Raw genomic sequence first — 25,295 nt, forward strand, 5'->3', positions numbered from 1 at the left:
AAAACAAAACATAAATCATCTATACATTTCTTGAAACAAAAGGGAAAAGAATATGGGTAAAAAAAAGATTGGGACTTCCTAAAAAAAAAAAAAAACAGATTCTGCCTCTCAGTGAGACACCAGGAAAAGGCAGAACTTTAATTTGTGACCTTGAAAAAAAGCTTACGTATTTGCTCTCATAGACACAATCTAGAATTAACCATAAATATAACTCACACTTATGCAATATGAAAGCAGAAGGGGTCTCTTTCGGGTGAGGAAAGAGAAGAAGACAGTAGGGATGAATGTGTGAAACAGGTTTGTTACATTATCTAAACTTAAAAAAAGGCCAGGAAAGATGGTGCACACTTGTAATCCCAGCTGAGGCAAGAGGATTGCTACCAGTTCAAAGTGAGCCTGTGATATGAAGTAAGACCCCATGCTAAAAACAAAATAAAAATCATGATAATAGTTTGTGAGTTTTAATCATAAGTCTCAAAGAATGAGTATCAAAGTAATTTCAATTTCTTCTATTAAAGTTGTCATTCACTGACAGTTCCAGTTCTGATCCTTAGTCTCTGGTGATCCACAAGGACTTGACATGATCAGTCCCAACACAGCAGACGTCCATTTCAGATACGTGTGTGCAAAGACAAGAGCACTGAGAACTTACCTACACGTGCATGGACTTTACTCTCAAAACCCAAATCCAAAGTGTTGATTAAAAACAATCAAGGAGGAAGACCACTTACTGGTACTAAAGGCTTTACTGTAATAAACCAAATATATTTACAATTTATACAAATGTTGAACCAACAAAAATACAAAAAAAAAAAATCACAAGATGCAAAATCAAGAAACAAGTTCGTTGGAGACACCACTGCTCTACAGAGGACTCAACGTGAAGTAAACTGCAAGGAACAAAAAAGTAAGCTCACAGTTGGGCAAGGTGTGACTGACAGGCAGCAGCTTGCTCCTCTAGCCCACATTTGTGGCCTCTGTGTGGCTGTGGTGTCCAAAGGTAGACAGGTAGGTGACTGTCTATTCATAGACTTGTTGCCTTTTCTTTGTAGACTCAAAGTAGTTCTGTGTCAGCATTTGGAAACAGGTTTCTTCGAATGTTTTTGTTTGTTTGTTCTTTTTAATTATAACTTTTCTATTTCTACAAATTTCAAACATTTGGCCCAATTCAACTGTAAATACGAAGCCACAGTGTTTTCAGTAGATGACTTCATACACGGTAGCCTTTTTGTCCCCTGAGCCAGTGACTATGTATTTGTCATCCACAGAGATGTCACAGCTAAGCACTGATGAGGATTCTTTGGACTGTAAGGAAAAACAACAGGCAGAGGATATTTAATGTGTTCCATTCTAAGGTAACCTCATTAGTTGTTTCAAAGGACACAAGGTAGCACACTTCTGTACCTGGAATATGCTGGCTCCGTACGGTGTCCGCCAGGCATTGAGGAGGTTGTCTTTTCCAGTACTCACAAACCACTTGCCTAGGATTAGCAAAGGAACATATAACTCCAGCAATATTAAAATTTCCCGTTGGAATTGTTTTTAGTGTGTGTGTGTGTGCGCGTGCGCACACATGCGCATGTGCACAAATAGGTCAGGAGGCATGTGTAAAGGTGAAGTGGACAGCTTGTGGACTTGGTTCTCTTTCCCCCTTTCTGAGGCAGGGTCTCTATTACTGTTTCTATTGCTGCCCTATTAGCTTCTGGCTTCCATTCTCCTGTTTCAGCTCACTCTCAGCTCACTGTAGCAGTTTGGGATTATAGGTGTTCCCTAGCTCATCTAGCTTTTTAACATGGATTTCAAAGACTGAACTCAGGTCATGAGGCTTGAATAATAAGTGCTTTTACCCATGGAATGATCTAGCTCACCCAAAAGAGTTGAGTTTTTGTTTGTTTGTTTTTTTTTTTTTTCTGAGACACGGTTTCTCTGTATAAACAGCCCTGGCTGGCTTAGACCTTTTTGTAAACCAGATTGGCCTTGAACTCACAGAGATCCACTTGCCTCTGTCTCCTAAGTGCTGGGATTAATGGTGTGGACCACTACAGCTGGCTCAAAAGAGAGTATTTTTAACATGTCAAGTACAATGTCCAAAGGGCTGGTCTATATAATCCAAGTAAGCTCCTTAGTGTTATCCTGTTTGTAATCAAAAAATTGTCAAAGGACTGAGGAGATGGCTGAACACGTGCAAGCTTGTCCATCGAGTTCAGATTTCTGGCATGTAGCCTTGTGTACTTGGAATCCAACTCCCAGAGACAAGTTGGGGAAGGGCATAGAACAGGTAGGCCATCTAGTCTAGCAAAAAGACAAGCTCAAAGTTTAGTGAAAAGCCTTCCTCATCAAGATGATGAGTGGCTTTAGGATAAATGATAAAGACCACAGGCTTCTACACCCACCTGAGCTTGTGTGTGTGAGCACATGTGTGTGTGCATGTGAGCACATGTGTGTGTGAGCACGTTTGTGTGTGTGCTAGTACAATGAGTCATTTAATACTTTATTCAGCATCACAGCCATTTTCAGTCTTATAGAAATAATAAGAGCAAAAAGAATTAAATACTGAATTAATGTGAAATGTTTGTCAAATCAGATACCTATAGAATGTCCAATTTGGGTTAGTTACACATTCACCCATCTATCCTTAACGCCAATGAACAAATATATGACTATTTGAAGCACAAAGACAGTCTCCTCATAGACTTTCCTTTCTGTTCTCATTCAGAGAAAAAGAGTCTGGGTGCAACTAACCATACATCTGCCCCTGTATCCTCAGTATAGTCAGTACATAGTGATTCCCGCCATTCTTGAGCACTAACAATTACCTCCACCCCTACCACAAAACAAGTTGTACTCAAAGCTTATTTCAGTGCCTACTGACTTTTCTCAAATTAACAAAGCAGGCTGAGACAGACATTGCTCGCCTCTGTGGGTCAACAGAATTATAAATTAGAATTACTGCATCCAGCTGCACGGAGAGGAACATTTTCCCCCTTAGATACCATCTCTAACCATGCTTTTAAGAAGTATTTTCCATTCAGGCCACTGACAGCCTTGCAGCTAAACTCACCACAATAAGCAAATTTTAGGGACAACACGCAGCTCTCATGGAGGTGCAGCTGGTACTTGTCAGGCTTGTTCACGTGCAGAACTTCCACGTTGCTGCTTTCCATCCCCACAGCAAGCCACTCCCCAGTTGGGCAGTATCCCAAGGAGAAGATCTGTTATAAGTAGGACGAGATCACTGATGATTTTACTCAATAAATTAAGAAAGTGAAAAGGCAGCATGGGATGGCAAAATCGAGGTTTAATTAGCCAGCTCCAGTCTGGAAGAGGCATGAGATGCTGCAAAACCCAGGACCCTCTACTAAACAAGCCGAAGACTGAACAGTTTCATTCATGCTGTGAAGTAAGAAATTATCTTGGAGAATGGCACTAAAAGTCATCATAAAGATATACTAACTGACATACTTGTGCAAGAAAAGATGATGTCTAGAATCTGAAATCCAGTGTTTGGAGTGAGGACGGCAGAACAGACTGGACAGCTGCTGACAACTGCTTAGGAGAGGTAATGCACACACCTAACTCTGTACTTGTTACAGGCTTACATACATTTGACATTTACGGCCATTAAACACTTTCAAAAGTATAAAAATGATGACCAAAAATAATATCCTGAGTATTCTACAGAAGGGTAGAGCAGGAAATATAAAAATAAAATAGTGGTAGTCACCTAAAATCAGTATTTAGTGAGCAACTGTTTGAACTGGGTTGTCCTATAGGTATGCCTATGAAGGATTTCCTAGTTTTTGCATTATTTAAGTAGAAAGACCCCAAAAATATAAGTCACCACTTCACAGGCTGAGCCTTGGACTGTATTCTGGACATAGAGATTGTGCTAGCATGTGTGCAGTACTTTCTTCCTCTCTGCTCCTTGACTGTGGATGCCGGGTGACCAGCTATCTCAAGCTCCTGGCACTGGAACTTATGACAAAGGCTTCCTGTAAACTGGAATAATCATCTAAAATAATCATGGTATGTTATCAAAGCAACAGAAATGAGATTTTTACCCTATGTTTTATTTTATTACTAGTAATCAAGCAAGCAAATAAATACTGAGTAGTAACAAAAGAACAACTCTAACTATGATGAAGGCACCAGAAAAGCACAAGCACTGCCTTAGCCCAGGAAGTCTAGATCCAGACATGTGACATCTGATTACTTCCCAAAAGTTACTATGTCTTTATATTGCTTTAAAACTCCAGTTAGTAATAACAGACATCTTCAAGTCTAGTACTCCATAGGACTGCCTTGCATTTGAAGCTAGTCTGAAGATAGTCTACAGAATCAGAACCTAGTTTAAAACAAAACAAAATACCCCAAGCAAAGACCTAGTTGGTCATGATATTTTTTTTCTACTTAAAACATTTTTACACTATGTATTCTGATCATTTTCCTGTCTACCATCTCCACAAAGATGCTTTCCACCTTCTTACCCACCCACCCTCCCTACCCACTTTTACATTCTTTCACACACACACACACACACAAATACAAAAACACCAATGAGACAAAAAATGCCCAAACAAAACAAAAAGCATACCCCTACAAAACCCGGAGTCTGAGGTATGGGGCCTGCCCAGAGTTCGGTAGATCTACCTGGCGACGCTCCACTGGAGAACACTGATTTTCCTTTGCTAGTGAATATCAAAATTACAAATAGCTTTTTAGTTAGGGATGGGACCCAGTGTCCACTTGCCCCCTTAATGCTGGGACTTCGCCATGATTATTTTCAAGGTTAAGAAATGAGATGGGTATCCATATGATCTTAGACGCCTTGAAACAAATCAATTTTCATTCCACACTCATTCTGCATTTGATAGTGAGAATATAAACGCAACAAACTATATCCTGCTGAAGGAAACATGTATATTCTGTACTGCATAAACTCCTTTTACCAAAACCATGTGTACATAAGGCATCTTAATGTTTTGTAACTGTCCCCTCCTTTGGCAGGGGTAGATGAAGGGGGTGCTGTATTCTATGGTTTTAAGCATGTAACTTTAAATTTAATGTAGATCTGTTTATCTGGCTACCGTCATGCTGGGGTGGGAGAATGATCCATACAAGCCCTCTGACTGCACAGCAGGCTGGAGCCAAGCACTCACCTGTGATGTGAAGTCATGCTGCTGTAGCTGCCGCCCTTCTCTCAGGTCCCAAGACCTCACAGTGTTATCCAAACCGCCTGTCCAGAGCTTGGTGCCATCATTAGAAATGTCAATACAGCTGGCTCCGTCTGTGTGGCCCTGGAATTGCCTGATAAAACAAACCAGACTGAATAATGATTTCCTGCCAGAGCTCAAAGTAAACACTGTTGTGTTGTTGGTTTTGGACTCACTGTGTGTCATCTCAGTGTCTGTTGGTGTGCAATATCAAACTAACCTTCCCCCGAGGAGCACAGGAAACAGCCCCTGCAGGTTCTGTTTCTTTTTTCAAGATCCAAGGCCTAAAGAAATGGAATGGCATTGCAGGCTGCTGCCAGAAGAAAAGTATGCTACTAGGGCCACCTCTGATAAATAGGCCCAGTGAAACTCTTTCAAGGTCTGGAAAAGAGTTTAAGTACTAAAAGACAATAAAGATAGACAAACAAAACCCAAATCATTTCCTTAAGGAATAAAAACCTGTCCGTCAGTGGCCGAGGTTTGAACCCACAGAAAGGAAAAGGCTTATTCCAAGAACACACATTCAGAAGAGAACTGACCAGCAGTGCCCTTTCTGCTAGCACAGTGTGAGCTCTCCTGTGTACTCAACCTTGCCATTCTGAGGCAGAAATGTGGACTTCCAGAGACCAAGGGTCAAGCAGGCCTCTTGACCTCAGAGGTGCTAGGTAGAGACAAAGAAAAGGACTGAGGACAACAGACGCTTGCCAGATCCCACCCCCAAATGCAAAGCTTTCTTTATAGGGGATACTCATGCAACGTCCAAAGAGCATTCAAATCAACTGGATGGCAGGGATTTTTGACCCCTGAAAGGGCATGAGGCAATAAGACAGGCTGGCAGTGGAGAGAGCAACATGAGCACAGAAGGGTCTGGGGTTGGCAGATGGGGAGGGTACATGCAGTGGCTCTCACAAACGTGACTCTACATGCTGAGCATGCACTGGCCAGGGCAGATCAGAGAGGTCAGGACCCACCTTCAGAACCAGGAAAGACCCAGCATAGAACTGCTTAGGAATTTCAATGCCAAGAAGGTCCTTTCTTTCTCTAGGCCCCCCATACCTTATTGCCACAGAGCGCCAAGCTTAGAATTTAAAAGTGTAAGGGAAGGAAGAAAATCACCACTGCTGCCCCGAATTCTCAGCCAAGATATGAGCCAGAAATCGTTCTCTCACAAATCCAATCTCTAGTTCAGGTCCTGTCCCAACTAGTCCCCTCGCCCCACACATGCCCAGTACTCCTGCGGTTGCCCAGAAAGTGAACCTCAACAGCGCTAACAGGCCTCTCTATGATCACCACAGGCTGAAGGAGTCCTTGTGGCACCTTTCTTTTCTTCAAACAACTGTCACAACCTTTTTCCTTCATCCTGACTTCTTACCACCTCTTCAGCTGAGTTAATTATTAGTTCTTTACGCCAAACATTTCTCCGTGAGGACTACCAGCACTAGATGGGTGCTGCTCCAGCCTCCCCCTCCTTGCACACTCTACTGTGACTGCCAAATTGTTGACTGTTGAGAATATGCTGTGTCACAGAGCAGCCACTGGCCACACATGGTCGGTCCAAACTAAAAGACATACAAAACACACCTGCCCCCACCCCATATATGTATGATTGGTGCTTCTCCAGGCAGCCAGCATACAGAATGCCAGATCTGACTACAGGGCCAATGCAAAGTAACTTCTGTGCCTGGGTTCCTCATCTATAAAGTAGAGGTTAGCAATACAGACAGATGTGATTTAAAATCCTCCTGTTTCCATTTCTCAAAGGCTGGGGTAATACGCCTTTACCACTACACTTGACTTAAGTGCTTACTCTTAAACATAGTTTTTTGGAACACCTCTGGTATGAGCACTAAATGGAGCCAGATAAGCTGCTAAGAGAAGAGGGAGGATCTAGAAGCCTAGCAGAAGCCCATGTGTTCCCAAGAGCAATGACCCTCTTAGTTAGCTACAGAAATATAGATACTTTAAAGCCATTTTGTGCTTTCAATTCATGGAAGCTCATTTTTAATGTTCTTTTGTTGTCTTGTGTCAGTAGATTTCCGTTCGCACAAACAAGACTCTGGCCAAGCTCAAAACATCTACATTAGAGGCCCTTGTGCTGTCATTTATTCCACATAATATTGTTCCTTGACAAAGCAAGATCTTTCATCTCAATGTGGACCACAGAATGGGAACGTGATGTGTTGATGACACTCTGGCATATGGAAAGACTGTATTCCTCACCCACAGCTGGCCACAGTTTGCCTTTGTATCCACACTCAACAAAAGCAGCCTCTTATTTGAGGCTTCCCCTAGGAAGGACCCTGTACTCACCTCACCAGGGTCTGGTTGTGCAGGTCCCACACTGCGATGTTGCCATCACTGCAGCAAGAGAAGCAGACTTTGGAGTCAGGGCTGATGGCCAGGGCATAGCAGGCAGGGGCTGAGGATGTCAGCTCTGCCTTTATGCGAGGAGTTGGAGCTGCCAAGTCCCAGATGGACAAAGTACTAGCTTCCCCTCCTACTATGAGAGTACAGCCATCAGGTAGCAATTTACAGGAACGGATGTAGTTATCTCTATTCTGTGAAATAAAAGAATGTAATCACTGTAGAACATTGTCAACTGATAATACTGTATATTCCTAAATGCTGTTCTGGTTTTTTAACTTCAAAAGAGACGTTTCATGGACATTCTATTTTACAGGAAAGATCAGGGTCCAACTGCCATGGTTTTCTTCCAAAGAGTAAACAAATTCACAGGGCTGCTCAACCATATTCGTTCCTGATTTCCAACTGCACAGACAGACCCAAAAGCATACAGATGTAACGTAGGTGTGTGTGAGTGTACTTCCTTGTGTGGAACAGGTCTTCTCGCCAACATTTACTGTTAGATAGTGCAGACGCACCAAATACGTTTTTGTTTTCATTTTTCCTGACATTGTCCAATGAGCACTGACTACTTACCTAAGAATTTAGTGTATTGACTGTCTCAATATTACCATGGCTAATACTGGGGTTAGGGGAACAGATAGACAGACAGACAGATGCAGATCTCTAAAAGAATCTTCCCTTCTCATTTGAGACTAACATCTTGTAGATATGCAGGCAGTACAGCCGAGTCCACAGTCTGCTGAAGACTGTACAGGTCTAACATTCTTAAGGCAAATGGATGTCTTTAAACTCTCAATGGGGTGGCTGGGTACTTTGAGAGACAATTGTTTCTGTTCCTGTCTTACTGAAGCTATGGAAGGAAGGCAAAATCATCTCCTCCACCTCTTCAACAATACCAAACCTGTTTGGAAGGGTTTTCCTGCCATATTAGCAAATGTTGAAGGTTTGGTATTTATCTGGAATTTACAAAGAAATTTAAAGGTAAGCAGATTGCAGGGATCAAAGTCCAAAAGTACTGTCTTTTCTATTGCATGCGACACCATTTTAGAAAGCATGTCTCAAGAGTGAGCTCCAAACCACCACAAAACATCTCCAAAAACAAACTCATCAACACTAGGACTTAACCCACATAGTAGCAGTAATGGAAACCTGCCCAATTTGGGGGAGGGGAGGGGCTTGAGCAGCCAACAGAAAATAGAGGGGATTCTATTCCCTCCTAATAGAAGTGAAGCTCAGGCCCCTCATGCTCGCTCACCAGACAATCCAGCTGAGAGACGGGGCTCTTGTTGCCAGGGTGGCTGATGTCCCAGACCTTAACGCAGCCCTTGCCACCTGTGTACACGTGCCTTGTGGGGTTGCTGATGGTCACTGCGCACACCACCTCCCCATGGTTGAGGGTGTTGATCTGCCGAGCATGTCGGGGGATCCCAGGTCCAATGAGGGCATCAGGGGGAAACGGGACAGGCTGCATCTGGCCATCAGCAGTAACATGGAAGGAGTATGCTCTGCATGAAAGAAAAAAAGACAGACTTATCACAAAGGGAGCCATAGCCTGGAGATGGGAAAAGGTAGGAACTTCCTTGTCAAGGCTTCTCCTTCTGAAATTAAAATATATTGAAGAATTTTCTACTGGAAAACATTTAAAGTCTATATTCAAGCTACTATTTTTATAATGTTCTAAAACAGAAAACTCCATTTTAAATATTTTAATACATAAAAATAGTTCTTAAAAATTTTACAAAGCATTCTCTCAAATCTTGCTATAAAAATGTGTGTCTAAAGTACATTGGCCTTCCACATACCTTATATATGATTTCTTAGTATAATTTAAAATACTTAAAATAAGGTCTTTAAGAACTTTAATCACAAAGTAAATAATACCTTAATATTAAAGTAAAAATAAACAACAGCTTTTGGGGCTGGAAGAACACTCAGTGATTAAGAGTACTGACTGCTCTTGCAGTTCTATTCCCAGCACCTACATGATGTTTCAGAAACATCAGTCACTCTAGTTCTAGAGGCTCCAAGACCCTTTTAGCCTCCACGAATACCACATGTGTGGTATAATTAATAATACATAAACATAATTTTGAAAGACCAAAAAGAGCTCTTTAAAACATACTACTTTAAGTTTTTGACTCAAACTCCTTTTGTATAACCAAAGAAGGGGGAAAAAAGGTGATTCTTATATCAGATGACAGAGATTTCCTGCCAGCAAATTCTCATCAATTTCTCATATTTACCCAAGAACCACCAGTCCCAGTTTTATCCTCAGGCAAGACACCCAGCTAAATGAGCATCTTCCAAGCCTCCCTTTAGTCAGGGCACCACATGCTGGACAATGAGAGGCAGACAGAACATGTTGAGAGCATAGTCAACCTAATCCTTTACTTGAAAGAAGAGCAGGAGAGGGGGACATCTGAGACCTTTTTAAAATTTTGCCACGAGCCTAAAATTTAAAAAACACTTCTAAAAATTAGTGTTTGCAAGATTTCAAAAGTGAAGCAAACTGGGGGCAGCTCAGGGCTGGGCCCTTGCTGGGATGTGCAAGGCCTTAGAAGAGATGCTTGTCTTCCCAGTGCCTAACTAAACAAGCTGACTGAACTCAGGAAGCCCTTCAGACTACAAGGTGACTTTGAAGATGGGAAGTAACTGCGGAAGGAGGTAGATGTTGCCCTCGGTTGCTGACTGTCATGAGAAGTCCATGCTATTTGTCTGCTGTTCACTCCCCAAGTAAGCACAGATGAGCCAGGTACTGGCCATGCAATTTTATCTCTGGCAACAAAATTCAACATGTTTTTTTTTCTTCCAATATATTATTACTTGACCCCCAAGAGGCAGCCCACAATGGGCATCACAAAACACACAGCAAACGTACTTTAGAGAACGGCAGGCACACAATGTTTCCACTCCCTTCCCAGGCTGAAAAGTGCTGTTTCCCTCCTATCTTGGACACCACAAGATCTAGGGGTTTAAGTCATTGAGCATAAACAAAGCCTGCCAGATTGTTCTATTCCTGTAGCCTACATCTGTAAAAATGTGTCCTTTCTGGATCCTGTCCTTGACATTTTAACACATATAAACACCATTAATACTAACACAGTTCTCAGATTTTTATTTTTCTAATAACTCAATTTGTGCAAAACAAAACTGAAAACATACTCAACATCAAGTCTCTATGAGACTGCACTCAAAATGAACATTTATCAGCATGGAAATAAAAAAAAAAAAAACAGGCTACTATTCCCCTCCACAGAGGCAGAATATCAAATAAATGAAGACTTTTAAAGTTTCCTTTCAGCCAAAGGAAAGATCGTACATGTCCACTATCTCCCAGAAAACTGGCTCCAGTGGTCAATGAAAAGTGGCTGTTCTCCCAAGCTGTTAACAATGCTGTTTTATAAGGACTCCCACCGTGATAGGCAAAGAATAACGGTTGCTCTGATATTTTGGTTTTTCTTCTTTCCCCTTGCATTATAGAGGATTGAATCCAAAGCCTTATACATGCTGGGCAAGCTCTCTACCGCTGAACTGTTTCTCTAGCTCCTTTTAAAAACGCTTATTTTGAGGCAGAGTCCTAATAAGTCATCCAGGATGGCCTTGAATTTGTCATCTTCCTGTCAAACCTTCCCAATTAGCTAGGGTAGCAGGTGTGTGCCACCAGATAGTTTAATTTAGTTTGAATTACAGAACCACAGAATGGGAGCCATGCAGAACTTTCTGGGAGAATACACACACACACACACACCTATATATATTCACACCACATGCCTTAGCCCTTGTTTCTTCAATCCTCAAAATCCGTGTTTTTTTTCAACCCAGCAAAACCCTCTGTATTCTTAATACATAAATATATACGCATATTACAGTTATCTGAATAAAGAACCACACTACTTCTTATGGGATATCTGCAGCTTCAATCAAATAGTACTTTGCTGCTCTTGGAGACAAACCTACCAAAACACGGAGGTTTGAGTATATAACCCCTGTCTTAGAAGATAACTGGCAGGGCAAAATTCAGTAGTAAGTGATGTAACAGTTCAATTTCGTTTCTGTTGGATAAAGTATGCTGACAACAATCACCTAAGGGGAGAAGGTGCACCTGGCTTGCAATTCCATGTTACAGCCCACTACTATGGGAAAGTCAAGGGAGGAACTTAAAGCATCATGTCCAGGCAAGAGCATAGAGAATAAACACATGGGCTTTTGCCTCTTAATATTATTGAGGACATCCTTCCTAAGGAATAGCACTGCTCATAATGGGATTCATATATCAATTAATAATCAAGATAATCTCCCACAGACATGCCTACAGGACAACTATATCTAGATAATTTCTTATTCAGACTCTCTTTCCAGGTGATTCAAAGTGCATCTAGATCTACTATATAGAGTTGCCTTATTAACACAGTGACCTCAAATACCACGTACCATGACCCATGGCCAGGGTCCTAAAGAGACGAATGAGTATTCAATTGGTGCAGAAGAAACACTGCCATAAACGACACAACTAGATTTCACTATTTTTAAAGAATGATGGTTGCGATGTAGGGAGAAGCTGCCCATCTGAATTTCTGACTAAAAGAGCAATGGCAGAGCACAGGCAGAGGCTGAATTCTTATGCCATCAATCAAGATGAAAACCTACAGGTGAGAAAAAATCAGGTGCTGAAAAAAAATTTCAGATTTTCAGGGGGAGGCTATTTTATCTTCAATTAGATTTCTGCTAATTACAGACTTAAAAGTTTAAGATTAATAAAGTATCTGTACCAAGTAAAGATAGGAAATGGTCTGCTAGTCTTTGGGTGACCCATTTCCCGGATGTGTTCTTCTTACAACACGGGGGCCAGTAAGCATCATACTGTGGCCATTTAAAATGGATTCACAGTGCAATGAGAACTATGAACACCCGTCTGCCCCATGGGAAGCCCATACAGGCAATGAGCTCTCCTAAAGGGATCCATATGGAAAAAAACAATAAGGAAACAGAGATGGCTGGAATCATTCACCCACAAAAATAACAGAAACTTTCCACAACCCATGTCCTGACAATGTTAGAGACCCCAAAGGAGACTTATCTTCTCTATGGGTGAGGAATGAGGCATAACAACACCAATTAGGGTGGAGAATTTGCAAACAGGGAACACAACTGTGGTTCCTTATCCCACGGGGATACATTTCTGGGCCCCAGACGAATGCCTTAAAAACAAACAAACAAACAAACCAAAAACCACCACACTATTGCTTCCCAAAACAAAATCTATGGTGAATTTTAACTTAAAAATCATTAAGAATAAGACAGTAAAAATGAAGTAACAAGTATCACACATTCTAATCAAAATATTAGCACCACCCTTACACTCTGAGTCCACTATTACTAAGGACACAAACAACACCACAATGCACAAACCACAACAGATGACCTTGACTGGGATGGCACCACTCAGGGGGCAGAGGTAAGGGAACCCTGAATTTGAGCTTAGGTTGGGTAGTGTAGCAAGATAGTGACCCACTGTGTATACATTCACTGTATATGGAGCAGAACCAAGGGACAAGAGAGCAACTGATTTCCCATGTGAAATGAAGCAAATCTACTTACTACTCAGAATGCCAGAATCTAATTTCTAAGTGTCATATACCAAAACATACACACTTATACATATTCCCTCTCTAAATGCATGAAAAAAACCTGTGTGTTTATACTGCTAATAATTTCAGACTGCACTTGACCTGAAACTGTAGATAAGTGATGACTATACAGTGAGTATATTTAGACCTCAACTCCAGATGAGGTCAGACAAAAGAATGGCTTATGTTTATACAAACTTACTGATAGGCAAAATGCATAGGTTATGGAATTGGTTCCCCTCATGACTGAAGTGACAAGCAGAGATTTGGAGAGAAGGATTCACATTGCTCCTCAGTCTGAGCAATGTTCTAAGCAGTGTTCTAAGAGGCAGGAATCGGCAGTGAAAGGCAATTGAGGGGTACACACGACACATGCACTGCTCTGCTCCTGCATTACACCTGCAAAATTGATGCCTTTGATTTTTTCAAGACAAGGTAGATGGAAGGTCTCCTAACCAACTCACCTACCATATTAAGTCCATGACCAGGTTGAGATCCCAGACTTTTCTGTTAAATGGACCTGACTTGCACCAAGTGTGTATGGTCTAACTCACCAGTTAGTCTGCATCCTATGATGTATCTGTTTCCTGATCCACAAGGCAGAAAAACAAACAAAACAATACAACGTAAGCATAGTCTAATTCTAAAAAATTGCTTGACAGCACAGGGGTCTGTGTGTTATTTCAACGGCCCTTAGAACTTAGGGACAGAAGAAAGTGGGAACAAGAGAACGTACCCAGCTACGAGACAGAGCCAGGTGTCTAATCCAGATAGGCTCAGTACAAATGTAGTCCTTAATTTTACTTTAGTAATCAAGCAGCGTCTTTCAGGAGAATGTGAAACCCATCAGGATGGTAGCACTACACTAGACATGGATCCCCAGGGCCAGTACAGTTCAAACACTGCAAGCTAGGTCCAAACACTGAAGGCTGGAGTAATTGGCTCCTAAAACAAATAAGAATTATGTAATTTATGATTTTTGGAAGAATACTCATGGCCTGAAACTAATAAAGTTAATGAGGTTTGAGATGGAGGCAGTAGCACAGGAGTGCAAAAACATTTCAGTCTTACTAATCTAAGAATTTAAGGGGATAAAGTAAGTCCTAAGTCTATAATGTATCTACTTATAGGACAATCTCCTGCCAATGTAATTTATTTCCACAACTATTTAAGGTCTATAGTAGTTCCCTTTTTTGTCAACATGGCAAAATACTAGCAGACACAACTTACTAAGGAGGGATTTTATTGTTGCTCACAGTTTTCGAGGGTATAATATGGCAGAAATGGCTAAATGGGTAGAGCTGCCTGGTCCATGGGGACAGGAGCATGCTGTGAGAATTATCCATATGCTGGCAAATCAGGAAGCCAAAATGTTATTTAGGTGGAAACCAAAGGTGCCCATAATCTTTAAGGTTCACCCCCAAACCCACTTCTGCAAACCAGGCCCATTTCCCACTACAACCTCCTCACATAGCACCACCATCTGGGGAACAAATGCTTACTCAAGTCATGAGTCCATGCAGGCTAGCCCACATTCAAACCACAGTGGGATTTATATATACCTCTTTTTTAATGTTTATATAAATTAATTAGACTTTTAAAGACAGTTTTAATCTATAGAAAACTCAAGCAGAAGTTAAGGAACCCATGCACCTCTGTTTCCCTTTTTAATAGTTCATGCTATCATCATGACCGACAAGCCAGTATCAATATACTGCTATGACCAACTATGTTATTGTCAACCATTATTATAATTAACTAAAGTCCGTGGCTTATAATGCGGTTCACTGTTGGCAATGTGCATTAAATGATTCTTGAGAAATGTGTGGGGTCATACAGCTACCACATGGAATAATTTCACTGGTCTCAAACGCACCCATCCTTTCTTGACTTTCTTTCCCTATCTAAACCCATGACAAGCACTGCTCTTTTTATTCTTTATCATTTTTGCCTTTCCAGAATGTTGTGTTATTGAAGTGATATGGTGTGTAGTCAGATTGACTTCTTTCACTTAAGAACACTGCATCTAAAGTTACACCATGTCTTTTTGTGGCTTAGTAGTCTCTTCTTCATTGATGAATAGCATTCCACTCTCCAAATGAACCACAGTTTATTTATACATGTACAAGGGTATCTGGTTTGCTCTCTATATTTCAGCAATTATGAAAAAATTTGCTATAAACACTTGCATGCATGTTTTTGTGTGAATATAAGGTTTGAACTCATTTGGATAAATATGGAGAAAAAAATGTGAACAAGAAATACACCACATATATTTCTACCTCATAAATTCAAAGTCATTTCTGATAAGATAAAGAGGGAGGGACAACCTTAACTACAAAAACTACAAAAAGAAGCTCTGCTTCAAGATAACTGGAGAAAGCCGGGCGGTGGTGGCGCACACCTTTAATCCCAGCACTCGGGAGGCAGGCGGATCTCTGTGAGTTCGAGACCAGCCTGGTCTACAAGAGCTAGTTCCAGGACAGGCTCCAAAACCACAGAGAAACCCTGTCTCAAAAAACCAAAAAAAAAAAAAAGAAAAAAAGATAACTGGAGAAAGCAAGACACAGGAACTGAAACCACGATAAACTAAAACTCACACAGCAAAAGCAAAACACCAAACACACACTGTTTTTAGCAGGCAACAGACTTCAAAAGCCAAATATCACTGTGATGGTCAAGATTATGTGTTAATCTGCCCAGGCTAGGAAGTGCCCAGATGGTGTAAAGTTCTAGCTGTGTCTGGGAGGTGCTTCTGAGATTAGTATCTCATTGGTAGACAGAATAAAATGAATTACCCTCACCAATGCAGCCAGGCAACACGGCGAGGGCATTATCCAGCCCACTGAGGGGCCAAAATAGGACAAAAAAAGTTGAGAAAGGGTTCATTCACTCTCTGCTTAGGCTGTCATCCATCCCTAGTTCACAGGTCAACAAGTTTGGACTAAAACTGCTACCCCTCATTCTTCCTGTTCCCTGCCTTCAAACTTACAATTGTTCAGTCAGCTTTCTTAGGCTTTCAGATAACTGATAGGCTACAGGATCTCTCAGTTTTCATAGTCATTCTTCCTAATAAGTTTCCTTCCTTCCTCCATATCATATATTAGTTCTCTTTCTCTAAAGAACCCGAACACAATCCTACTAAGTTTGAAAACTAGGTTTTCAAATACACTAAAAAACAAAAACAAAACAAAAGAAAAACAAAACAAAAACAAAACTAGCCATCAAACAAACTAAGTCATCAAAGGCAGAGAGAGACAGAATGGAAGCTGCTGGCACTGAAACCCCTCCTGGCTAGAAGCTACGATAAAACACAGTTTCTTCCTGAGACGTATTTTCTCTCCAATGGTAAGATTTTCTTTTCCCTTTAGGCACTACATCCAAAAAGAAATTTAAAAGCCCAATTGGAATGCTACCCGAGTGGGCAGAAGACTTCACAATTATGAGCCTGGCCTTCAAACAAATGGTGAAAGAACCTAACTACCCGATCATCTAAAGGCAAACTACCATTAGTATGAGCTATGATTACCTAAAGGTGCTAGCATTGGGGTGGGGAGCATGGATTTACTCATAGGGAGAAGTGCTACAGGAAAAAACAAGCTGCACTTTTAAACTGATCCTCACAGATCTCCTAAAACTAGGAACAGAGTCACATTAAACTGACTTACCAATTACATCCTGTTCTAAGCATTTAGAAATATTTAGGATCTTCTTTTACAAACCAACTAAACAAAGTTAGGATTTCCTCTTATAAACCAACTCTAACAGTGAAATGGAAAAACCATTCATCTCCCTTCAAAAAGGATGGATCAAGGGAATCTTACAACATCCTAGGCTCACGTAGACTTATTAAATGCAATATGTTTACTACATATTTCTGCTCAAGGGACAAGGAAATTTCAGGAACTTTAATTCTACTAGGAAGAGGACAATAGAAACAGGACACATGAGAATAATCCAACGTCAAGGTATGTGTCACAGATCTAACAAAGAGTTATCAGAACAGGAATGCCTATGAGAACACATCTGCAAAGACTCCGTGAGCATGGCACCTGAGAGGGTATTTGATGGGAGAAAACCCTTCAGCAGAGCTATGGTTTGGGTAAGCATCCCACCATTGCCCAGCCTAAGCAATGCCCAGTTTAAATGTGGTCCTGGGAGGTGTTAGGAAAGACAGCTGACCATGCACCTGAGGCAGTAATAAGCAGCATCCCTCCATGATTTCTCCTTCCGTTCCCCCTCCAGGTTCCTGCCCTGATTCTCCTCAGTGATATGCTTGGTAGTGTAAGTCAAGTAATAAACCATTTCCTCTTTCCTCCCCAAGCTTTTTGTTGTTGTAGTCTTTACCACAGCAATGGAAAGCAAACTTGGATACCATCTAAATAATGTTTCTTTGCACTATTAGTATGACGGACTCTTTGTATCATCTCCCATAAAATCAAGTCCTAAATCTTCCCACCTTGCAAGTTATCACCGAAGTCTAGGAATCAATGCTGAAATCGATCAAAATAACCCCTTTTTCCATTCATTTCCCAACACCTCACAGCCCACTACAACTGCCTGCCTTGAATCTAAACTCTTTCTCTTACCAACATTCCCTTCTGTGTAAGGTATATGAGTTCTCTGCCTTGATACTTCTGTGCAACTTTCTTTTGAGGAATCTCAGGATTATATAAAACTTAATACAATTTATGTGGTAATCTGTTAGTTTAGCTCTTAAGACAATCGTAACAGTCACAAAATTACAGTTATGAAGTAGCAACAAAAATAAATTTATGGTTGGGGGTCACCACAACATGAAGAACTGTATTAAAGGGTCGCAGGATTAGGAAGGTTGAGAATCACTGCCCTAAGACCTCAGGGAAAGGACAAATGCCTCGGCCCCATCGCACACTTCCTGGGTTGTAAGCTCCTATCTGGGTTCCTACTAACCAGGCAGTAGGTCCCAATGAAAGCTGTTTGAGGTGCATAGTAAGGAAGTGACAGTGTCTGGAAACTTGAGCAGACGTGGGGACCTCAAACTGCACCCTAACCGAAAAGACTAAAGCAGTGGGGAAAAGGCTGCATGTTGCACTAGAGCCTGTGAACATCACGAGGATGACAGATCAGCAGCAGTCTGGCCTCTGGGGGTATGAATGACAAGGCTGAGAGTTAAACTGCAGCTCAAGGGCCTGAAGAGGTTCACATTCCCAAGCTTCCTGTCCTTGACGTATCTGTTCAGAGGCGTGCTGATGTATGGAAAGGCTAGCATAATCAACTTGATACAGATCTGCACCACAGATGTGAATGTCCCTCCAACCCATTTAAACCTAGAGGTCAGTCTCTAAACATCTATGTGCCCGAGTCCCTTACCTCCTGTTCTACACATGATCTGACTGTCCTGATCCGTGGATGCTAGGTGACCTATGCCTTCTCACAAATGCCTTAGCTTCATGTCTGTGTCTCATCTCAGTTCTGCTCACATGCATACGTGCATACGTGCGTGCTTGCCTGTCATCTACAGCTATGTCTCTGTATAACTTATCACAGTGCAATTGTGGTTGGTAGCTTTCTTTTAAGGGTCACTCCCTCAGGCCCTCAAAATAGGTAACACAGGGAGAGACCACTTTCTAGAGTCCTTTGTCTGCGCACAGGGCACACTGTGAGGCCATGGATCCCTCCTCTAGCAGACCTACGAACCACTCCCTCAGCTGCTCTTTCTCAGACTTATTTGCGTAACCTTTCTACTTTGTTCACCCTACCCAAGCCATGTTGATTTGTCTTTATTTCTTTTAAGTACCTCAGATCAGCTCTACTCGTGTGGTCTGTAAACATTTGCCATTATCGCTCACAAATGAGCACAGTCACTAAAAGCTTTACACAGCTGACAGTCATTTCACGGACTCTTATAACAAATAGTACTTAGATTTTGTTGTCTTTTCCCCAGACTAATTTTATCCTGTTTCAGAAATACCATTCTTTGGCTAAATCTGTCACCATAAATCTCTAAGAAGCACTGAAGCAAGAATGGTTAAGTAATAACAGATAACACATTCTCTCATGTAAGCTAATGGATTAAGATTAGCAATAAGACTATATAGCCAGAACCTAGCAATGGGGATCCTTTTATTAATCCTGTATTCCTTACATAATGACAGTCATGATAGCTCAGATCCAGATACCAATGGACACCTTAAGTCTTAAAAATCTGCTATTATGCCCTCTGTTTCTGTGCGCATTGTAATTATGAATTACAGTTTTTTTATATTATTATTGCTGTTGTAGTAGCTGTGGAAGGACTGTATTAGATAGACCAGGCTTCTTCAAAGCTAATCTGCCAGACTCTGCCTCCTGAGTGCTGGGGCTATAACATGTACCACTATGCCTGGTATTAGCGCACCTTTGAACATAAAAAAAAAAAAAAATACAAGGTACTCACAAGGCAAGGAAGGATTTAGCAGTTCCAATTAGACTATAATATTTGGAACTGCTAAATCTTATCTTTTGCTGCAATCCATGCATGTATGCATGCTTAGGTGCACAGGTCACCTGTAATCATGTGCACACAAACATACGCATATATAATTTTAAGAAATTAAGTTCTACATTAGGCAGTCCCAGATCACTAGCCCTCTATACTAGTATTGCAGATTGTAACTTTTCCTACCAGACTGCTACTTGTCCTCCTTATTACCCCATCATGCACGATCAAAGGTAAAGGCAAGCTCTAAGGGCAAGAGGTGGGATAAAGACGAAGTGGAGGCCTGAGAGGCATAGCCCTCAGAACATCTTATTTGGAAAGTCAGCATTTCATAATGTCTCCAGCCCATACCCTACACACACACACAGAGAACACTCACAGACACGCACACACACAGAGACAGAGAGAGACTGGCCTTCACGTTTCAATTCTGCTTTGTATAAAACAAAAAAATTAGAGATTCCTTGAAATTATGCTTCTAATAACTAACATTGAAAGGGAGCGAGTTTTGTTTGTTTGGTGAGTCATAATAAACAACGGGGCGTTTCCACAATCTGGGTGCCTTTTAAGTCCCTTGTTTCTCCACAAGGAAACTTTGCTGTTGAGAAGTGTCACATGGCAAAGTAAAGCACCTATCCAAACTGGGACATGGGAGCCCCACCTATAGGACGGACCAAGTAGTAACTTATTTCTACCAAATTAAGGAAAAGGTTACACTAGCCTAGGCAGAGAGATGACAGTACAACCCTCGAAGGCTTCAAGGATCCCTGACTGCTGTGCTGTGCAGAGCAGCTGTGCAAATGTGGCAGCTGCCTTCCAAGCACACACCAGAGCAGCAGTTTCCTGCAGAAGGGTCAGGCAGGAGCGCCTAACACCTCCAGCTCCTTCTTCCTACCTGTCTTCATATTCGAAAGTTTCTCCTCAAAAATAACTAAATGCATGAACTCAGGAGCTCACGCACAGGGAGAAGCCAGAGGCATGACACCTACAAGGTGTCTATTTATAGAAAAGTGTTAACACTCCTCAGAAGTCTCCTTGGAAACGTCCAAGCCTATCTTCCCCTGTGAATATTCCAGACTACTGACACTACCACCTCTGAAACAAACCAAAACCAAGGAAAAAAAATGTACTTACGGTTTACCCCCAGGTATTCCTGCCAGGTTTGGGGGAATGGAAGGTACTCTCATGTGGGGAGGAGGATCAAAACCAACCTAGAAATAAAAGCGTGGCAGACTCAGCTTATGCAAGGTAGATACTGTGTGGACATTGAGTTTATACAAGAAATTCATTTACCAAGCCAGTCGGTAGTGCATGCCTTTAATCCCAGTACTCGGGAGGCAGAGGCAGGCGGATCTCTGTGATTCGAGGTCAACCTGGTCTATAAGAGCTAGTTCTAGGACAGGCCCCAAAGCTACAGAGGAAACCCTGTCTCCAAAAAGAAAAAAAAATCTTTTACCACACAATATAAGCGGGCACTGTAACTATGGCTTAGTATTTCTGAAATGAAAAGGCACAATGTGGCAACTTAACCACCTCTAAACACCACAAAACAGACTTCTCCTTTTTGTGATGTGGAGGAGGATTTACACACTCTGGATATCAGTTTCCTAGGATAAACATTTTCCATAGATACTGGATGTCCTACCTCACCAATAAAGTGTGTAGGATACTGGCCAGCCTAGCACTAACATCCTGGGCTATTTTGTTACTTTCTTCCTTGGAGCAGTTCAGAGAACCTTGGAATGTTGCACAGCAAACAGGCTACTATCCTCAAGTTCTAAGAGCACCACCCCAACTCCCTACGCCTTTGCTGTGTTAACCAAGACTGCTGCGGGCACTCACTCATCAAGGTCAGTATTTACAGATTCACACACCACCTCTGTGTGTACACCATAAAAACAACCAGCTACTTATCACACTAGATTACAAGGAGCAATCTAGTTAAGGAGATGAAGAAAAAAAAATGCTGTCCATGATATATTTCAAATGGCTTACAGGGAAGATTTTCTGTGAGATTTATTTTACTCCCTTTCCTGGTACAATTTTACCCTTCAAATATAGCTTTTTATCTTTTAGGTAAAACACTGAGCCATTTGAGTGACGGGGCAGCATGGAAAGCCTGTATCTATGGTTTTAAAATCTGTCCATGTCATACACAAATAACATCTTGTACATAAACCAGTGTATTCACTTAAAAAGAACATATAGGCATGGAAAGAAAAAAGCAAGGCTTCTCCATTTTTTTTTTAAGATGTAGAAAAAGAAAAACAGCTCAAAAAAAAAAGCACTAAAATCATGTCAATACGTTCAGATTAAAATTTTAATTTGGTGAGAGAAAGCCTTATCTATCCTGGAACCATCCAAGAACCTCTAAGCACTGCCTTTTATATCCACAGACACAATGAAACAAAGGGCATTCGCCCTAGCTTAATAAGCCAGCACACCAACCAAGGCTGACAAGAGGAAGGTAAATACATGGCTTGAACAGCAGGAATCATCTTTACTGTTTGTTCCCAAGCATAGGGTTGGCTGTATCTTTCTCAGGGCAGTCAGGGCATGCATTCTAGACCCAAGTACCAAGGATGCAACTGAATGCCCATCATCGCAGTCTGCATACCCAGAAGCCTACTTAACCCCAGCCCCACGCTTTGGGCCCTGCACCCTTTGAGCTGCCCATTCCTTGGGGGCATGCCCAAGCAGATGACGTACCATTGGGGAGCGCCCATAGGCAACCACTGCCGCAGCGGCTGCAGCAGCTGCAGCACTCATCTGTGGAGACATGCTGTGTAGACCTGCATAGGCAGCTCCAGGGCTGGTCAGCTCTCCATTCATGCCTGCATGGGGCACCATGCCGAAGGGGGCAGGGTATGGGCCCGGCACTGCCAGGGGTGTCCTCAGGCCAGCTGCTGCAAGGAAACATGGCATGTGTGATATGACTGACCATCAGGTCAAACCTGACCAGTGAATCCAGTCTTAGTTATTGTGGTGAGGGGGATGGAGATCATCAGCCCCAATATATACACCGGGTCCATTCCTTCCCAGAGCTGAGTTCTTCTCCAAGGACAGAAAGCACAACCCCCACATTTCCTCATTGGCAAAGCAGCTGCACCAGGAAGCCAGGAGGATTAATCAACATCTTTGTACCCAATTCATGAAGGGCAAGCCAAGGAACAGATACTCCATGTTTACCTGACTTAATCTCAGAAGAAGATTTTCTGGATAAAATCCAAGATTTCTCCTTCAGTCCGAACTTTCCACTCCCTGGTACCAATTCCAAATGAAAACCAAATCCTGGATTTATGCAAACCAGAGCAGGGCTTTAGGAGGGACATTCGAGTGCTATTTCTCCCTGGACGTGGGCTGTTACTTTTTAACTTGTCCAGTGAGGAAGAACAAATTCAAAGTTATGAGTGACCTCATGGGCTAGAGTCTCAGCAAAGCCCTCCCAACTTCCAGCAACGTACCACTGATCCCTTGAAGTGAAACAAACAAACAAATACTAGGCAACTATAAGCAGCAAAAGGTATACTTTGGCTATAAAATCAGCCAGCCATTTTTGTTAGTATTAGCAACATCAGACACGTAATGGAAGATTTTATAAGATTATGTTTGAAATAATTACCACAAACTTTACAGTAATCCCTAGGACTTGATTTACTTTGAATTAAAAGAAAAGCTGAATGTAAATAGTTGGAGACTAATTGGTGCAGCTGCTGAAACCCAGGACAAATGTGTTTGTTACCAGGCCTTTTCAGAGCCTGGAGGAGGACAGCTCTAAGTGCTTAACATTCAGGGGCAAACTGTCACAGGATCAGCAAACACCACACAAAGCTGGGGATGGAAGAAACAAAGCACAATAGGAGAAGGGGTGCTGACCTGCTTGGTTGACAAGGGGCTCCATAGCTGGAGGCTTGCCGAGACCTGGACGGAGGCCTGGAGTAGCACTGGTGCCCGGGGTTGGCATATCGCTCCGAGGCGTTGGTGTGCTGGATTTTAGAACAGGCGTGTTGGCTTTTTCATGCTGGTATCATTAAACAAATTAAATGAGTATTATTTTTAATCCAAGCCATATTACACTATTTATCACAACAGCAGCTGGGACACTGGGCACCTTCTAGTTACTCCCCAGCCAATTTTCATAAATCCACAAAATGTTGACAGCATTAACTTGTGAGAGAGAAATGTTGACCTTTCCTCTTCCTGCCGGATTAAAACTTGAGCAGGAGACACAGAGCATGATCACACTTCTTCCTCCACAAATTTTATTTTGAAAAGAATTTTCCATCAAGCTTGTGAACTTTGGCTCTATGCCATGTTAGAATGACGACCATGCAGATTCTTTCCAAGTAACTTGGAAGGGCATATCTGGCTTCCAAATCTGAAGTGGAGCCCTTTTCTTAACCTCATTTTTTGGGGATTCAGATTGACGGTGATGGACAGTGAAACTGTCAATTATTTCAAAGTCAAAGCAGCATTTCCAAATTAAAAGTTCTAGAAGCACCTGTCCCACAAAGCCCTAGGAAGAATTCTCCTTTGGAGAGACATGTAGCCACCCATGAGTTAATGAGGCTTCACTAGTGCAGATAGGAGACTTATCACCTGCCAGAGATCTTTATATCTTGAGACAGTAACAGGATAAAAAAGGATATTTTCTCTTATCTCTCAAGATTCCTTGGGTCCCTAGAACACAACTCAAGAACTAGCAGGGTGTAGAAAAAGAGTGTGCACCAAATACCCTAGGTCTGGCCTAGGATATGATAGAATGTTTTCAACAAGTCGTTCAGGTTTGACTTTACTCTACTTGGATAAAGGGATAACGCTGAAGCCACCATGAGAATTAACTTCGAGGTAGTTTCATAATGTAGCACAGACTCGACTTTCACCTCAAGAGCTCCCCTTCCTGCGTATCCTCTCAAGCACTAGCACTGCAGATACGTTCCACCATCCTCAGCTATATGAAGTTCTTCAGTTGAATAAATGACCACATGAATGGGCTATGATGCATTCGCTACAATATCCCAAGCCTCCATACCAATTCTGATTTGACATTCCCTGGCACAATGGCTGTTTTCTAATAAACAGCTGCTTAACAAAATCAAGATAGCTTAAGCCCATGGTTCTCAATCTTCCTAATGCTGTGACTTTTTACTACAGCTCCTCATATGGTGATGACCCTCCATCACCATGACCTTAAATGTAAAATTAAGTTTCATTGTTACTTCCTAACCATAACTTTGCTACCGTTAGGAACCGTAATATAAATATCTAATATTACGGTTAGGAACCGTAATATAAATATCTAATATGCAGGATATCTGGTAAGTGACCCCTGTGAAGGGTCATTTGAGCTCCCAAAGGGGTCAAGACCCACAGGTTGAGAACCACTGTCTTAAGACAGTTATTCTCTGCTAACTGTTAAGTTTCACAGAGTCATAAACATATCTAAGAAAGAAAATGACACAAAAAGAAGCCTGCACAGCCACTCTCGCCGTGGCCCAGTAGACAACTGACGATAGCAACTCGGACAGAAAGGCTTCTTCTCAATACTTCAACTTTTATGCAGCCAAATTACCAATTTACACACTTCAGGGTTCCAAGTTTCACAAAGATGGCAGTGTCACCCAGGGG

General features: G+C 41.8%; 1 protein-coding gene across 13 annotated transcripts in view; it reads right to left on the bottom strand.

The window, feature by feature from the left end:
* Positions 1-727: 727 nt before the first annotated feature.
* The window catches only part of LOC126491516 (transducin-like enhancer protein 1), an 89,912-nt gene continuing 65,344 nt past the window's right edge, over positions 728-25,295 (bottom strand). For 6 of the 13 annotated variants that reach the window (XM_050127254.1, XM_050127253.1, XM_050127246.1 and 3 more), the window contains 10 exons: positions 23,544-23,688; positions 22,857-22,958; positions 22,377-22,573; positions 20,802-20,878; positions 8,836-9,085; positions 7,524-7,771; positions 5,160-5,307; positions 3,062-3,212; positions 1,405-1,481; positions 728-1,305 (listed from right to left, as the gene is read on the bottom strand). In XM_050127254.1, the coding sequence (XP_049983211.1) occupies positions 1,198-1,305; positions 1,405-1,481; positions 3,062-3,212; positions 5,160-5,307; positions 7,524-7,771; positions 8,836-9,085; positions 20,802-20,878; positions 22,377-22,573; positions 22,857-22,958; positions 23,544-23,688 (1,503 nt within the window). In that variant the 3' untranslated portion in view covers positions 728-1,197. The remainder of the gene's footprint in view (positions 1,306-1,404; positions 1,482-3,061; positions 3,213-5,159; positions 5,308-7,523; positions 7,772-8,835; positions 9,086-20,801; positions 20,879-22,376; positions 22,574-22,856; positions 22,959-23,543; positions 23,689-25,295) is intronic. The other 7 variants (XM_050127255.1, XM_050127252.1, XM_050127250.1 and 4 more) reach the window with 2 other exon arrangements.

This window comes from Alexandromys fortis, unplaced genomic scaffold, assembly GCF_014885135.2.
Source record: "Alexandromys fortis isolate MF-2015 unplaced genomic scaffold, M_Fortis_MF-2015_v1.1 scaffold_244, whole genome shotgun sequence".
Lineage (NCBI taxonomy): Eukaryota > Metazoa > Chordata > Mammalia > Rodentia > Cricetidae > Alexandromys > Alexandromys fortis.